Genomic DNA, 19,247 nt, shown 5'->3' on the forward strand with positions numbered 1-19,247 from the left:
TCATTTGTCAGCGTAGGTTAGTGGCCTTTTAAAACATGTCAGTGTCACACACTTTGTCAGTAAAGATTCTGTTAAATCATGGCGTGTAAACCAAAAGTGCAAGCACTCACCATCCACCCGCTGGGGGTGTTGTTGATATGTCTCGGCTGTTGTATTGCTGTTGTCGTTCATAGTATGGCTCTAATGAAAGCCGCGGAAGAAGCGGCCGAAGAGGAGAAGAATAAACAAGAAGGTACTCGTTTTATTATAAATAGTATATGGAAAAAGGCATTTTTATCCTCTATAGATATCTATGTAGAGTTCTCTATCGCTGGATACTGTTTACATTATTTGGTTGATTATTTTCTTAACTAATACAATTTCATTGGCACATACTAAAACCCTTTTCCCAATGAGGCTCCTCATTATATATTTTTGCTTGTAAGGAAAATCTGGAAGCATCCAACAGAAATCTGCTATCGTCGGGACACTCCATTTTCCTTGGTCTCCATATTTTTAATATCCGGGCGAAATCGTTCACCTTGCTTTTCACTCACATCTTTCAAGTTTACTGTAAGGTAAGTGAGGTGGCAGAATGTGGACAATTCAAAATCATTAGGCAACCTACAGTTTCTTTTGACAATTTATTTGTAGTTAGGATTTTAATGATTGCCAAGAATGCCTCTATGATTTATTTGAAAACAATCCACCGCTCTTTTTGAGGATCGGTTAAGGTCGTGATGAATTGTGCATGGAACACCCGACGAAAACACCTCCCTTCACCTTTGCTTCTGAGAGATCTGGACAATTTGAAACTATATACTTGAAGTAATCTTCAAAATTGCTTCATGAATCCCAACTTTATATGAAGCACAGTCCTGGGTGGACGTTTTTTACCAACTTTAAACTCCCTCGATGGCCAACTGCTTTTGATCCAATGATTTGCTCGGTCTTTGCTATCCCATAGACATAAAAAGAAGTGAACTTAGTATACTCAGCTTGTTGTCTGAGTAACATGAACGAAATTTTAAAATCGCTGCACTCCTGCTGATCACTTCTTGTTTTCTTTGTTCTTGTTCTTACAGGTTTCTTTGAGGTGTACGAAATGACCTAGAGCACCTATATGATTTTTTTGATGAATTTATGGAAAATCTTGACGTACTGGAATTTTTTACACATTACTTTCATATTAAGCATACCATACCAAAAGTATAGTCGGAAAGTCTACTATTCAAACCACGTTTTTGTTGCAGACCGGTGTTATAAGCTAAAAGGAAGTTGTGCTCAAGTATAATTTATTTTTCTATATTTTCCTAAGAGTTTCTTGAATGACCCTTCTATGTATTTAAAACACAACAAATAATTGATTGATTTGAAGCTAAAAAAATATGATTGGGAAAAAATTAATTTCGGTTTTTAAAAATGGTTACGGCCCGAAAGTGTGGAAAAAGCTATAAATAGGATAGGCTCGGAAAGGCTTGCAGCTGTCCTGAATCTGCTTTCAACTGAACATTGAGCATTCATAATAGAGTGATTGAAATGACATTTACAATAATGAGTGTGACTTATTCGTTTCATATTTGATATTTATTCAATAATTTATACGTATTTAAATCGCCTCAATCAAACTAGTATTTTATTAAATATTCTTTTTTATAGGAATAGATATAAAGAACAAAGTAGAAGGTAAATACAGACGATTTAAACTTCACTACATGAATTCGAAAGTGTCCGTATACGAATTTCGGCAATATACAAATAATATTCTACTTTAATTATTAATATATTTTTACTTGTCGTTGCCGATTATTTTACATTGTGTCTCTACAGTGGTTTAAATCTAGGAACTTATTTAAAAAGACCTATTGATCGTTATTTAGAACGTAACAAAATAAGATAAAATAAAATAAAAGTTCTAGTACTTCTCAGTATTTTTACCTTTTAGTATACCTCACCACACAAGACCACACAATTTAGTTGCATTGAGCATACGTTCTAATTCAGTGTTATCAAAGACTTACAGCGCTTACAGCACTACCAGTCGGAGTCTTACCTCATTCTGAAATACTTGTATTATGTTGTTATTATATCTTGCAGAATAATCGTTTTCATCGACCGCCTAAGTCTTCGACAAAATTTCATATTGTTCAAGCTGTAGGGTAGTGACTAAGAAACCGAAATAAAAGAAATTCATTGCGCATTAAAACGCTTTGGAGCGGGTTCGTCGTGTGCAGTTCACTTGGATAACGGTCGATTAGATTTCGGAATGAAATGATGGAGCAATTGTTGACGTTTCATCCACTGTCACATATCGACGCAAAACTTGGGTTTATTACGCTTGATCATCTTCAAACACTGCTCCGAATCATCAACTCGTCATTGTTTTTGGTCAAAAGTGAGCTCGCGCGGCACCCACTTTGCACAGAGCTTTCTCATACCCAAATATTCGTGAATGATATGATGTACACGTTCAGTTGATATCTTTAGAGTATCTGCTATTTCATTCAGTTTCAATTTACGGCCATTCGAAATCATTTTGTGGATTTTTTAAGTGCTTTCGTCGGTAATAACCTCTTTTGGGCGTCCACTGTGTTCACCGTCTTCGATTCTCATTTCACCACGTCTAAACTTGATGCTTCATTTTCCTAGGGCAGTGTCCGAAAACTCAGCATCAAGCCAAGTTTTTGCTTCAACTGTATTTTTTCCCTTCAAAAGGCAATAATTTATCAACACGCGAAATTCCTTTTTATCCATTTTTTTCACAATAACCAAAGTTGCTTCACTTAAAATGTAATTCACAAACTAATGATCCGACAGCTGCCAAATTTATACACGAATCTTTTGAGAGTTAGGACTAACTAAAAAACATATGGATTTAATTCTAGTAGCGCCATCTATGTGGCAGGCCAGGGACTTTTTAATTGACCTGTTACGCTTTGTAATTGGCGTTGGTATTTGTCGCTATATTATAAAATAAATTTGGATTACTAATATATATTTTGTGTTTTACTAATAATAAAGTAAAAAGTTAAAAAAAAGAAAATCATCGGTAAGATTGCGTTGAATATATATCATGTATAAACGTTTTCACCGCCTTGTTCTTTACTTTTGAGGATCGATCGACCTCTTCAGTTTATCGCGTCAAAGATTCCAATTACTTATCAAATATTGTATCTTACCCATGCTAGATCGACGTCAAAGAAGATAAATGACATTAAAATTTGAATTATTAATAGAGTTGAGGGGATATATGTTCGTCTACATCGTATAAAAGCTTAGCGAGTGAAGCAAAAAAAATGTCATCGATAATGTAGTCACAGGACGGATCGCTTATTAGCTCATTAATATTCTATGTTAGAACAGAACAAAAGAGAAAATGTACACAAATTATTTAAAGTTATTATGATTTAAGTTAAGTATGATTTTTTTTAATTTAAAAATCATATGGCACACATTATAGGTAGTGATTCATTGTCTAGTAGTTTTTCCTAAATATTGTTCTTACTAAGTCCAGAACTAAGATGTCAGACCCAAACTTACTTAGCGTTTGATGGTTGTATTTCCACTGCTGCACTACACATAAGTTCAAGTACGGCACAATTTGCACACATATCTTACTTACACTAGATCAACGGGTTATTGTTTCTTCAACCTTCGTTTAAGTCCTAACTTTTGTCGAGTAATTGTAGTATTTTCATGTTTTTATGTTCCCACAATCACTTGCTGTTTTTTCACAAACCGTTTAATTTCTTCCCTGACCATTGGCACCCTTAGATCTTTCTGGATGTCATGATTTCTAATATACTCTTGGGTATTTACAACGCTACAAAAAACTTTGTTTTTTTTCATAATGATTTTTTGTGCAATTATGGGGTTAGAGTTAGGAGAGGTCTACTCTGGCTTCAAAATTTGTGTTTGTATATATATATATACATATATATATATATATATATATATGAAACAATTCTCTTGAATCGGGTTCATGGCTTTAGTTTGGTCATCTGCTTGAATATTTGTATCGAAAAACAGCGTATTTCATATATTTATATATTTTTAAAAATATACCAATACCTACTGCCGATTCCATTTGCCTTACTGTATTTGCATATCAAAATAATATTGTTGGAGAGTGTGTGACTCGATGTCAGCACCAAGGATTTCCATGTAAAAGATATTTGTTTCCGTATATTACATATTCAAGTAGAGGAACATAGAAAAATATCAGAAAAGGGATGCTGTCCGAAGATGCTTTTGTAGTCCTTACATACTATATTATTTTAGCAATACATACATACACACTCATTTAAAAGTAGAGAATATTTTTCTCTACTTTTAAATATTTAGAATTTTAGAATATTTTCCTTAAGGAATCATATATATTGTTCATGCTATATGCATTAGGTGCCTTTTTTATGTTGATCTGCTGATCAACTATAATTATTATGATAATTATATAATATTATGATATAATTATTATGATAATCTCTTAATATATAGTTCCGCAAAAATTTTGGATATCACAAGTAACAGACTTGTGCAACTTCCAAGTACTAGGGAAGTAGTTTAGTCATAATTATTCATGGCATGGCAATAATTGCAATAACTCTTCTTCTTGTAAGATAACTTTTTAAAATATTTTTTCATTTAGTTACTATACGTATTGGCAAAAACATAAAGTAACAACCTAACTGTAAATTTCGATGGTTTTGACATTTTTCTATATAATAGTATGATTTCAAAATATTTCGCCATTTAAAGTGTGTCTATCACACAAATAATTTAGTGAACTAAGTTTGAAAAGAATCAGCTTGGTTTTCACAACAACGAACATTAGTTACATTAATTACTTTTGTTGTTTAATTTGAAGAAATCTTCCACCGACGCCCATCAAGCACGATCAGAAACTTATGGTGATGCTGCTCTGTCATATACCAATTGTCGGTTTTAGTTTCAACGATTTATGAGTGATAATTTTGATATAAATGACATAGGATGGTCTGGAGAGCCAAAAAAGTATAAACATAATTGAAAGAAATTTAAAGACTTATGGATGAAAACCTAGTTTAAAAACTCACAAATAATTCACAGACAGCTTAGCAGCTAATGAATCAACTGTCTCAAGATGCTTCAGAGAGAGATCAAGATGTTTACATGGTCCGAAAAATATCCAAAAGGGGGCTTTATCAATTTCATTGCTAGAAAAGTTCTCTGTGGCATATTACTGACCAGAGGTTATTTCACTGTTTAGAAAATGTTCCTAAAAGCATAATTATAGTTTTATCAGAATAATAGCATGATATCATCCACAAAAATAGACCATATATCATTGTTTAGTATTTGAAATATATGAGAATACATTCATTTTGAGAAATATGACAGAGAAATGAAGTTACTTGAAACACCGTCTTATTCTAACTAAAGTTCTAAAATATTAATTCTTCATAATAATACTTTTAATTATATTGAAGTGATTTAAATAAAATTACTCACAATATATGTTAAATATATATCTTAAGCCAAAAAATTACTAAAACTAATGTTTGTACTAAAATATTTACATGCGATAGGAACCGAGCAAAGTTTGTCTTGTGAAAGTTAGGCGGTAAATGGCGAACTGTTAGAGGTTCAAGACGATGCAATATGTCGGTCTCGTCAATTGACAAACATACCATCGCCCTGAAATGGGTTTCAGCTGAAATGTCGTTTCTCAACGTGCTAAACATTAATATCAACCGTGTAGAAAGCAACGAATGTGAATTAGTTTCCTTAAGTGTCTAATATACAGAATGATTACTAGATGTTATTGCAGTTACATTAATTTTGTATCGAATGTTTTAGCGAAATTTGTTCCAGTAAACTTCTGTGTCATATAATATTTTCGCTCCTTGTAGAGAATCGATTTTTTTGCTGATTTATTCTGAAAGGGAATGAAATGTTAGTGGGAATACGTAATGTAAATAAAATCAAATAAAAAACGGGTAGAAAGGCAAACAAAAAACAATTGAAACACAAAAAACAATTATTGGCTAATAATAATAAAAAATTGAGAGCATTGTAGAAGAACAATCATAGAAAAACTATTAAGCGTAAACAAAAATAAATACAACATAAACTGGAACATGGTAAAATACTCAAATATAAATTATAACAAAATTAATTAATTAATTAAAGAAATAATATTAATTTGCGAAATCAACACGAAATCAACAACACCAAAATTAATTGAATTATTGTAAGAAGGTTGAAGGACCTCAATGATCTTAAGGGTAAATGTTCAGCTTCCAAACATGCCCAAACTGGGGGCCAGTGTATACAGTCGAAATCTATTATAAAACACAACCGCAATGTGTTGCTTGCTCTTGTCGGTTTGATTCTTTGGCATTTTAAAGACCCATTTACATAATTTTCATACGATTTTTCAAAAACAATAGTAGACTTAATTACGTCACAACAATGGGGTAGAAATTTTTCTGTGGCGCTTTGTGATTGCCATTGTAAAGTGAAACTTTTATCATAATCCTAAAAAAATCATGGACCAATCGAGAGGAGCCATCATATCGACACCTAAGACCAATATCTTTGTCCATAAACTTTTGGTATATGTAGAGCGGGATCAGCAAGGTATAATTTATTACGAGTTCCTAAAATTAACTTAAGTTGTTACTGCAGATGTCTGCTGATATTTGAAGAGATCGAACGACCTGTTCTTGCAAAAAAAACGTTACAGAGAAAAAAAGACATGATATAACAACGCCTGGCAATACATTACTAGAGTTGTGAAAAATACACTATTTCAGCTTGAAATTCTGCCACACCCGCACCTAATATATACACTAGACATAACGCCGTCTGATTATCACTTGTTTAGACCAATTCAGCAAGCTTGGCTGATATACGGTTTCTAATATGCTAAAGAAGTATCAATTCTTCTCAGTAAATGCATGTATTTATAGCAAAAAAAATATCAGAATACATACAAGCACCTAATATATCGTCCCATATTACTGCTTCAATAAAGCCACCTCAAAACAAATGAAAAACGATCTGCCAGATACGCGTGCACTTGAAGCGCTTACATCTAATACAATGTTTCAAGTTCTTTACATCTACCAGTCGTTTTATATTTTATTTAAGCAACTGGCAAACACTAACGAGACAATTCGGAGTAATCATCGTTACTTTCACCCTCGTATGTCATTCATTGCATCGAATTCCGTTTATGTTAAAGCCATTTGCGACGTTCCAAAATAAATTCCGCCATTATATTTTATTAGGCGTTTGGGTTTACTGCACGGACGGAAAAGAGTCGAACATCGGCTTCTTAAATTTTTATGGGGCATTCCAATTCGCGAACAGGTCCTTTCCACTGTCTCTCCGCTGTCAAATAGGCCCATGCCGCCAAAACGCAAACTTTCCGAGGGTGGTTGTGTCGTAAAGGGATAGTGGTAACCATTAACAGTGGAAGCCGTGGCGGGGAATAAAAAAACCGAACACTTTCCATCCGATGACAATTTTATGTCTGTCCATAAAATAATTTAAAAATGAACATCGCCGTATTAATTGAAATAGCACCGTTATGCGTAACAACGAGGCCTAGTGAATAGAGAGGATTCCTCCAGATGGTATCGGCAAACGCTCTGTTAGAACGGCCGTTTTTATGATGAAACAGTGCATGCCTAAACTTTTTTACCACCTCTGCACATTAAGTTGAGATTGATGAGCCAATTTATAAAATATCTTCTTAAAGTCGGAGTCGAAATATGAAGAAAAGTTTTTCGTTGGACCTAATATTAGATGGCCTATTAATTTGGTTTTTTACTATTTTTAAACTTTCTAATGTTCTAACAAAACAACAAAAAAAAGTTGTCCTCACCGGGAGTCTAACCCGCGACCCCCGTTTGGGTGCTAAACGCTTTAACTATTACACCATCGAAGCAGTTGTGAACAATAATTCTGCGAGGTCGTATATGCTATAGTTTGTGTTTAAAAAGCAAACTGAATAGATTTTGAACTGAGCGGCTTCCGATTTTTCATCACATCAGCTCAGCAATCACATTATACACAAATATCTGATTATTATAGATAAAAAATATTTGAAAACATTATACGTGCCTTTGAAATTTGAACATTTCCCTCGATTTCCCCTCTTCTCCCCCTACAGATACGGATTTGGTTCCAAAGGAACCACCTCGAAAGAGCACTCTTTCGAATGAAAAAAATAATTTGACGGAAAAATCGGTGAACATACATTAAAAAAAATTATAAATTCGAACATAGAACCTCCTCCTTTTTTGAAGTCGGTTAAAAAATTAAAAGATATTGCGTTGGTGGTTTCGATGTATTTGCGATATAGCTCGGATTTTATCTCGCCCAGATATTATCTGTTTCGGTCTCTGAAACGACTACTAGAATGTTTGCGAAAAAAAAATTGGTTCGGTTTTACTCCAAAATTCTTTTAAGTTCTATAGTAACGGAATTATTAACTGAAAAATCAAATTACTTTTCCCACTTTATTACTTAGTTACAACTGATAACAATTATATATTAGTTGACCTACTGAGCTCAAGTGATCCTTTTATTTTTAGGAGGAGGGGAGGGTGAAGAAGGCGAAGGAGGAGAAGGCGGAGAAGAAGGAGAAGGGGGAGAAGGCGAGGCTCCCGCCGAAGAGGGTGAAGCGGAGGAGGGCGGAGGCGAAGAAGCAGCTCCGGAAGAAGGCGCCGAAGAGGAGGAAGGCTAAAGAATGCACCAACATCATCTTATTTTGTTCCCATCACCTCAAATTTGCGACATGATCGAATTATAAAATTAATAAAACAATGAGCTCGTTTCAATACATCGCCTTTCGCCAATTCGGTAGGAAGAAGAAACAGAGGAAAAGGAGGAGGGAGGGCTAATTAAATGGAGCGTCAGGGAACAAAAAAAGGGAACCGGGTTATATATACGAGCGTTCGGGAAAGGTTTAAGATAGGAAGGAAAGGGAAAAGCGTTCATATAAAAGTTGTTAGGGATTTCGTTTCCTAATCCGTTGTTAAGATTGGACCTGTTTAGTGACCGTTTGGCCGGGCCGGCTTTTTTTCGTTTTTAATACCCAAAACTGTAAATTGTATCGTAAAAACCTTTTCTGGGCTCTGCAGTTAACCGGTCTCAGGCTGGGGAATAATATTTTTATCGACAAATCGTCCAGACTACCAAGCCGTTATTCAAAGATCAATGACTGCTCTTGTATTTTCCATATTATGTTAATAACTAAAGCAGTAACATTTTAAGATACACGATATCGTATTTTCTATTAACAGATCCTTGTTCTGCGTATATTTTCGATTAAAGGCAGATTAAATGATATCACCAGCACTTTAGATCCAACCCCCGTATTTTTATCCAGCATTTATAGCCGAGTTTATTAGTTTCTTTGTGGCTAAACAATTGGTTCTTTTTACTGCGCCGTTTCTCATCCTCTCCTGTTTTTACACCCCTTAAGGTTTACCTCGTTGCTTTTCTTTTATATTTTCCTCTTTACTGTATTAAAAACAAAACAAATTGCATTGGATATTGTCCCTAGATAGGAATGAACGAAAAATATGATACTTATAACAAAGGAAAATCCAAAGATGGTATGCTATAAAGTTTTTTTCTGTCTTGATGTTACCTGTTTAATCTACTATTATATTCAATTTATGTTAAAAATATTACAACAATTACATCCTCAAGATGATGATGAATAATTGGACATAAACTTACATTCCAGGTCATTTCTGACTATCGCATAATAGATAAAAGTGTCTTCGTGTTCATTTCTTCTTCTCAGTAACGCATTATCTTAATAAGTTAACATATTTTTCTTTTCCAATTGGAGAGAGAGAGGGTAAAAGAAACGAAAAACTTGGTAATATTTCATATTTTGCATTTTGCTAAAATCTATATGCAGCAATATTGCCCATTTGTTTTTAAATCTAAAGGAAAGTCTAAAATATCTGAAAATATGTAATGATATAATGAAATAACAATGATGTGATGTTTGTAAAAATGTAAAATTCGTTTTAAACTCGGAGCAGATTTTTCTTTCTCACTTTATCCCAGTTAAAAGGAGATAAAATAATCTCTGATGCATCGAAACATGTAATAAATAATAACGAAAAGCCTATGAAATGGTATTTAAATTGGTACCGATGAGCCATGTTGCCAAAGGTTTGTAAAATTCTTCAAAACATTTGTGATAGTAATTAGATGTTACAAACCGGTAGACTTTGTTAGCCAAAACTCAAAGTTGATGCACCAACATTGTGACGTGTTGACGTCAAAAGTCGTGATAACGTGAGTTTGTTGTTTTATTGTACGGGCTATACATACATTCTCTTTCTCTATATTAACTAAAATCCCACATTCCTTCACACGCGCAATATTGTAAAAAAATATTCAAATATTTCCGTTAATATATGTTATATAATGCAACTGATAAGGCCCTATTTATTCTGAAAATATATATTTTTATTTCTGATGCAATATGAGAGCGAGTACGAGCGAGTAGTTAACGGTTTCGTTGCTTTTGTAGGACGCGATTGTTATAACTATTTTCATATTATATATATAAGCCGTTTTTCATATATGATTAAAAGTGTCAGAACTGGTATAAATTTAGCACACGACTCGATGGCTCTTCCGCTGACCTTATATCATCATTAAGGAAAAACTTTTTTAAAGAGTTTTTATGCGAGCCCGTGAAACCCTCCAGAAAACTTTTTAATCATCCCAAGCTTTTCCGGGAGATTTTCGTTAAGCAGCACGGTTCTTCTGGACTATTTGAGTAGTCACAGTTGATAATTGCAATAATTATGCAGTATTTTTAATGAAAATTTACTATATCGTTTTCGTATATTAAAATGATAAAGAGATAACATGGCCTCAGGTCAGAATGCCTTACCATGTTTAAATTTTAACTTATATTCTAGCTTACGAAGAATGATTACAATTATTAGAAATTAATTATCATAAATTTCTAATTACGTATAACTGCAGTTTCCACTAAAATAACATGCCATATCACCCAAAGTCACTTTACAAGGAGCTCAATAAATATGCCTGAAAAAAATTACTAATGAGTATACCTTTTAAATTAACAATTTGTCTATTTAATTTATTTCCAAATCATACAAGAAATTCTCTAGTTTTACTATACTTACATTAATGTTTACTTATGGTGCACAAAGAGGTTGACTGATTAATATTTGGTTTATAGTTTCTCTATTCCGTTAGTAATTTTTAACCAGTAACCACATTGGTTTTGGTATTTTATAACCGAGTACCTTCTCGTAAGAGACAATAACATAGCATAAGTCTTTACTTGAGTGATACTTTACTTGATCCATCTTAAGTTGTTTGCTATATAAATATTGAGCAACATAAAGATCTTTTTTAACTGCTCTAAACTTTAGGTTGAGATGAGGCAGTAATCATTTTGGTAAAGAGTTGGGAATAAAGTGATAATTAGCATAAGTAGAAGTAAGTATAATAGTAATAAGTAGAAATAAAAAAAATATTCAATGAAGAGGAATTGATTTTAGGGGAGGTTTTGATTATGTAGAAATTGTTAATGAGTAATTTTGAGGTATATAGTTTAAACTATGAAGCTAGAGACTATAAGGACGTGGAGTTAAGTTATGGCTTATAAAATTAAGCATTCCTGCTAATAAGGGAGAAGCAGGCCATATTATATCATGTGTTATGTTGTTGTTATTTCGAGTAAATTCATGAGTATTAGAGCAATGTGTATTTTAGGCTTAACCTGAAACATTTTTGTGTGAATTTATATTGGGCTTAGATAACAGTTCTTTGTAGCGTATATGTAATATTAATATCTAATCTTAGCTTTAACCTAACCTAGTTTTTGAGGAAACCATCGATGTATTATTTGGTCGCCTCTTAAGAAGTGAAGTGTTATTTCGCTGTCATGAATTATAATTTAAACAATTAGTAGTTAGAAGAAGCAATATAATGTGATACTGTTAATACATAGTATATTCAAAGTTTTTTTTGTAAATACGTCGTCAAGATGTTTAATATATGGCCTGTAGAAATTTTTAAATTTAACTTAGAATCAGACAATATTTTCCTACTCATTTTATTCTAGTTAAAAAGAGACACAATGCTGGCTGATTAATTCGAACATATAAACGAATGAGCCTGTCAATGTCGTCCGGTTGTCAGTTGTATGCAAAACTCTTGAAAGCAATAGTGATAAGAGGTTATGACTCTAACCTATAACTATTCTAGCTGTATAATTAACTGTAGCTTTTAGATATTCTATAATGTAAAAATAAATTATATTTGATAACATTTTTGTTCAATTATCTTATTTAGATTAGAATTTTGTTGTATGTCAAAGCTATACTGGATTAAAATTCGAATTTGATGCGGCAACATTGCTATGTTTTAATGTTACAAATTTAAATTACGTATGTACAAAATAACTTTCAACAGACTATAGTAAGGCTTTCAATTTAAGTATCTGCGTATAGATATTAATGGATTTCAACTTGTATTTGATCTTTCACTCAAACGTACTATTCTTATTTTGTAACTTTAAATTAAATTATTTGATATTTTCTTCTAAAATTTCAAGTGATGTCTACTCGATAGAAAACTGATAACAATTGAAGCACATATTTTTAAAAGGCATCTGATATCTTTGGATATGACGTTTTAAATTAAAATATTTAAATAAACAATATTACTAACCTTGAAGCAATTTTTTATCAATCGCCAGATAGTTATTTATATACGTAACAAAATTTGTAATACTAAAAATTATCCTAAAGATTTATTATATATTTTTTATGACTGCTATAGCTGAATTTGCTGGCAATTTACTAAAAATACCATAAATACCATATAGGCCGGCAATTATAATAGTGAAAAGCAACCTTTATAAAGTTAAAGACGAGAAAGACTTATTCTGATAATTTCTTAAGTGAATTGGAAAATTGAGAATGCTTTACCTTGATTCCAAGAAAAAAGACGATCTCTTGGGAAACGTAAAAAATGTAAAGAAGTGCTGCTTTGATCTTATAAAAACAGGGGATCGTCAAGCCCTTAGCTTGGTAAATGACTGTTTTAAGATGCTGATGTTTATAATATTTATTTACTTTCTTTTACTTGCCATTTTATAAAGCGATAATGCAGAATATTTTTGACTATATATGTAGAATAAACAATTTGTGTTTATATGGAGTTTTCTTATAATTGGAGACTTTCAAGTCCCAATTGGATTGAAATTTGGACTTTGTGGTTATTATATTATTAAAGATAATTATTTATACGTGATTTTTTTTATTTTTGCCTTTTATTTATCGGTTATTATCATGTGAAATATTCAAACCAAAGGAATATTTTCTTTGGCACAGTTTACAATAGAATACCCCTTAGAATTACCTTAGAAGTTGCTTGAGGAAATCCGAAATATTTTTATATCGTCAATCCAAAACCATAATGTTACCATTGAACATTTCATTAGTTGAATGTCTCCCTATGTTGCTCCATCTGATTCACATCATTTAAAATTTTTTCGTATGACCAAAGAGGCCTCAGAATCATGACTTTCAAATATGAAGTTCAAAATATCAGTTACAATTGGCGATATGACAATAGTTTATGAATTTGTTGACACATCAATTTATAAGGTACTAAAATATAGTGGTAAATCTACTGGGTTACGTTGTGTTGGTGGAAAAAGAAATTGCAACAATGATAGACCATTAGACCCATCACGCTCATTAGTTAAATGATTCTACCCACTTATTAGCCAACATTCAAAAATACAATAGCTTTTTCCAAATAATATCGAAACTTTTCTGATATTTTCCCTTTTTACATGATATAAATTTGTCTCGGAAGTTAACAAAATCTTAAACAATAGGATAGATATAAGTAGTAGATATTAGGACACGCTCCAAAACGTGAGAAAACGCAACAGCGGACTGGCAAGTTTATGGAGTCTGTATTTTGGGATGTGTATCGAATAATTTTCATTGACTTCTTTGAGATAGGAAGGATCATCAACAGCGACCATTACATAACGTTATTTGACCGTTTGAAGAACGAAATCGCCGAAAAGCAGCCGCATTTGACGAAAAAAAAGTGCTGCTTCACCAAGACATTGTACCGTGTCAAAAGTCAGCGAAAACGATGGCAATCCATGAACTGGGCTTCGAATTCTTTCGTCACCCACCGTATTCTCCAGACCTGGCCCCCAGCGACTATTTCCTGTTCTCAGATCTCAAAAGAATGCTCGCTGGGAAGAAATGTTTGTCGAATGAGGAGATCACCTCCGAAACTGATCGCCTATTTTGAAGCAAAGGACAAATCTTACTACAAAAATGGTATCGAAAAGTTGGAGAGTCGTGTATATAATCAGTGTATCACCCTTGAAGGGAATTATGTTGAATAAAAAAAAACTAATTGTGTCAAAAAAACTTGTTTTACTATTATAGATCGGTGACTTTTCAGTTAACCAGTTATGTCATATTCGATGTATACAATATTACTAAATTCGTTGCTGACGTTATATTTTCGGTGTCTATAAATTCCGTTTATAACTAAATCGACGACATTTACATTTCTCTTTCGGACTTCAATATTTCTCGATTTTCTACCCTTCCCGTCGCAATCCCGTTTTATTTTATCTAAAAAGATCTGGTTCCGCCCTGTGCCTGCGGTATCAATCTAATCCCAGCGTTTCTTCGTCTCTCTTGATCCATTTTTACGGACCGCCAAGGAGCCACGTCAATTAACCTCGTCGAAGTGGAAAATCTCCGCCTTGCCCTTGCCTCTTTCAACTCCACAAATATAAATCGGTTTCAATTAGGCCGATACGGAAAAGAAAACCACAAAAAATACTTATAAATAATAATGAAAACACTTATAAATAAAAATAGCTTCTTACGTGTCTGCTTTCTCATCAGATTTATTTCACACAGATTTATTTTGAGAATGAAATATAAGATTTTTTCTCATTCACTATATAACGCCTCCACATACAACTACGTTATATGTTATTTCCTTGTTTACACAATACAACAAACAAGCAGGAGGGAATAGTTAATCTGCAATACATTTTAAAAATTATTTAACACTCAAAATAGGCTTTCATCCATTGTCACATATCGACGTAAATATTCCGGTTTATTACATTTAAACATAGCCAAACACTGCTTAGAATAATCAACACGTTCTTGTTTTTGATCAACAGTGAACAAACGCGGCACCCACTTTTAACAGAGCTTTCTCATAGTAAAATGCTCATGAAATATAAAACCAACACGTTCTTTTGATATCTTTACGATGCTACCTAACACACACAACTTCACCTTTCGATCATTCAAAACGATATTGCGGATTTTTTTTAATGTTTTCTAGCATTACAACCTCATTTGACCACTCCACGACCACGTTTGAAGTTGGCAATCCAATGTTTTATTATTGTTTCTGATGGCGCGTAGTCCTTATAACACTTTTCAAGCCATTGCATCGCTTGAACGGTATTTTTTCCGATCAAGAAACAGTGTAACATTAAAACACGAAATCTGTTTAATCCATTGTTTTAAAAAAAGGAAATGTAGTGTTATTATTAGCACAATAACTTATAAACATGAAATTTTAACAACTGCCTTTTGAAGTTTAATACTAACTGAAAAAACAATGGATGCAATAAAACTACCGCTATTTTTGTGTTAGTTACATAGTTACATATATCAGAAACTGCTCTATTCGTCAGATTTAGTTTCCTCTGACAATTTTTTCAAATTTTTCTTCAAATAGCCCAAGAAAACTGATGGGTCATAAATAAATAAAATATAAAATAAATAATCCGCTTTGCTACCCTATACAGGAACAACAACTTCTTATGACGTATCAGCAGACCAAAAACAGGCATCATTCTATTCGTGATGAAATAGCGTTCTACTTTGGTTAAACATAATCGTTCTGACAGCTGTCAAAATGACTCTAGATCAGATAAGTTTTCTTTTCTATTTTTCTCGTCTTACGGAATAAAACTATTTCATACCTAGCTTTTGCTTCATTCCTTTGATTAATTCAATTTGATATAAGAAGCAATTCAACCTATCAGGCTCAAAAGAGTTTCTGGTTGGTTTCTGGAGGTTCTGGTTTAATAATTGTTTAAAATACTCCCGTTGACCAAAGCTAAAGTAAAAATCATAGAGTCATAGGCCTTATTGAAAAAGTCTACGAAGATAATAAAGTCTACTAAGCAATGTTCTTATGTAGTCCAAGCCTTCAACAAGGTTTGGCATGCAAGAGTTACATGAAAATTTCAGAAAATATTATTAAAGTAACTGTTAAACGCTCAGCCAGAATGTAATGAGTCTAATAAGAGGAAGTCTACGCTTCATTTAAAGAAGCAAAAGCATAAGGAAATGTACTCAAGCTAATTTTTTACCTACTTTACACGTGTGATATATCACAAAGGAAAATACTACAGTGGTTATATTTGCCAACGATATTACGACACTGGTTGGTAGCGATAATACTGAAGAAGTAATTAAAAAATTACAATATGCGAGTTACAGCCTAAATAACTAAACCCGGACATGGAAAATAAAAGTTAACGAAATAACATCAATTAGTATAGAGTTTACATAGAACAATAACAATACATAATGTCATCATTCCATATAAATCGATTGGTAACTTGTGATGAATCTTCATGCAAACTACAAGCTGTTGTACAAGGAAGTTTTAAAATCAATATATGAACTGAATACAAATTTTTCAGAGCAACGTCCTAAGAGGTTCGGTAGATGCACTTATATAATTGACTACTTATCTACAATGATATTTTTAAGTAGTGACTGTTACTCAAGAAATAAAGAGAATCGCAAAGAGACCTGAGGAGAGCCTCCATTTTCACGTCACTCAAAGCAATGAAATCATTTTGTGCATCCAGTCGTGTACATTTAACTTAAGATCTAAGAGTATTAATTAATACGTGAGTCTAGTTTTTAAGTAATTATAAAAACAATTTATGCAGATATAAAATATTAATAAAAAGAAATCATATTAGCACTATATATTTTATACGATTGTATATTGTATAATTGTATTATATAATTGTATTAATAATTGTATATTATATATAATGTTGAATTGTATATTATTTTGCTTTCAACAGGAAGCATCATAATACTGCTTATGTAAAAATATAAACCAGCATAGACCCATAGAGGAGAGACATAACTTTATATTTTCGATGGGGAAGTGGATATAAATTGACGCTCGGTCCAATAGCAAATTAAATTTATCGACGATATTTTATGTAATCGGGATTTTACGGCCAAATCTTTCGCAGATGTTACCCGCTCGATGCCTACATAATTTCAGAAGATCCGGAGTGAAAAAATAAAATATAACCGCCCACTACTTAGTATCGGTTGAAATTGAGGGGTGGTTAAAAAAGAGTTAATTTGTCTGAACTGGAGTGAAATTGACGTATATCAGGTTGGAATAATATTAAAAAAGGTTTTATTTCGACAGTGGTAACACTACCGCTTGAATTTAACAGACATATTAATTTCAAGTGTCTGCTGCATCTCAGACTACTGTTGCAAACAACTAATAATTTTAATACTTTGATAAAATTAGGCTTTGCTCCAGATTATAAACTTAAAATAATAGACTTTTTAACCGAAGTGAGTAAATGATACAAAGAGATAATTATTGATTATTTATATGATCTTTATGCGGAACATGTGAGTAAATAATATATTTGTTGCTCGAACGACGTGACAAAACTATGGCACAGTTTAGTAAAAAGTAAAAAAAGTATCAATACTTTTAATGTTTATTTCAGTAACAAATTTTAATCAATCTCTTCGGCAGTGTTGCATGTAAGTTTTTAACATAACCTTCATTTAACTCTTTTTATTCATCTTGGATAGCGTATTTTAGTTGTTTAACATTATTAAATTGTTTATTATATGATTCCAGATTTAGCTAACTGCGCTTCGGTCAATTTAATATACTCATATTAACAGGTTAATTGAAAAGTTAACTCCCTTTGAAAGTAGTACAATATATTTGGTTTAATAATAAAACTGTTCTGTTTTATTAAACAATTTCAGGTCATTTGAAACACAAAATTTTGTATAAACGATGAAAATATAGCTAACATTAAAGTCAAACGATTCATATCATATACATGAATAATTTGTAATTACTGTAAACTAATTTTGGAGCCCGTCTGCCACGTTCTACGGTTTCGACATAAACATTGCTTTGCTCTCGCATTTACATTTATATGCTCCATGTTCTAGAATCAGCAAATGAATCTCTATTTACCCTCAAATAACAAAACAGTAAAATATTATACCAGCATAAAATATATGATCTATTCCAAGTTATTTTGTACATACGTCATCTAAATTTGTGACGTCAAACGTGAATGTTGCCGCATCAACTCTGAATTTTAATTCAGCTTGGCTCTCACATACAACAAAATTAAATTCTAAATAGAATATTTGAACAAAAATATTATGAAATAAAATTTATTTTAACATTATAGTATATCTAAAAGCTACAATTAACTATACAGTCACAATAGTTTATAGGTTACAGTTGTAATATCTTATTACTATTGCTTTTAAGAACTTTGTGTACGTCTGACCACCGGATGACTTTGACAGGCTCATTCGTTTACGCATTCGAACTAATCAAACAGCATTGTGTCTCTTTTTAACTGGAATAAAATTAGAAGGAAAAAACTTTGAATAGACTATCAGTCTAAACCGTTTCAACACTTGGCTGTCTACATCTAGTTTTTATATACTTCTAAAACTTTTTCTGGTAAAGTTTCATTCTAGCTGTTGTTAAATAAAAAATGGATTTTTAATATTTTACAATTCGTAACACCTATTTATTATCAAGTAACTATTGAAAATGAACTAGGAACTGATTCAGCAGCATACTGTGATTTATCAGGTATAAAAGTTTTTTCTGTAAACCATTTATTCTGCTTCACATTCAGAATAATTTTAAGCATAATTTTATTTTAAAAAATGAACTACATGAATTTCGATATTAGTTTAATCGATATTATTAATTAAAACTAGTGTAGGGAACAGTAGCTGAAAACAGTCGAAACACTCGATAGTCAAAAAAATAGCGACTGAAAATAAAAAAAATGAAAAAAAGTAATTACTATTTTCAGTCAATTGCACGGTTCGACTATTTTATTTCGTAATTCGTAATGTCAGATGAAG

The 19,247-nt window shown here is 32.2% G+C and overlaps 2 protein-coding genes across 4 annotated transcripts in view; one reads left to right on the top strand and one right to left on the bottom strand.

Moving 5' to 3' along the window:
* The window catches only part of ITR (inotocin receptor), a 225,125-nt gene that overhangs the window by 114,715 nt on the left and 91,163 nt on the right, over positions 1–19,247 (bottom strand). The gene's annotated exons all lie outside the window — the stretch shown is intronic.
* LOC143196697 (uncharacterized) lies at positions 27–8,796 on the top strand. The gene is made up of 2 exons (XM_076404584.1): positions 27–232; positions 8,565–8,796. Exons 1-2 carry the CDS (start codon positions 79–81, stop codon positions 8,714–8,716), a joined length of 306 nt encoding a protein of 101 aa, XP_076260699.1. The 5' UTR covers positions 27–78; the 3' UTR covers positions 8,717–8,796.

This window comes from Rhynchophorus ferrugineus, unplaced genomic scaffold (genome assembly GCF_030347505.1).
Source record: "Rhynchophorus ferrugineus isolate W39M unplaced genomic scaffold, kcgeb_rfMv2 rfM4, whole genome shotgun sequence".
Lineage (NCBI taxonomy): Eukaryota > Metazoa > Arthropoda > Insecta > Coleoptera > Curculionidae > Rhynchophorus > Rhynchophorus ferrugineus.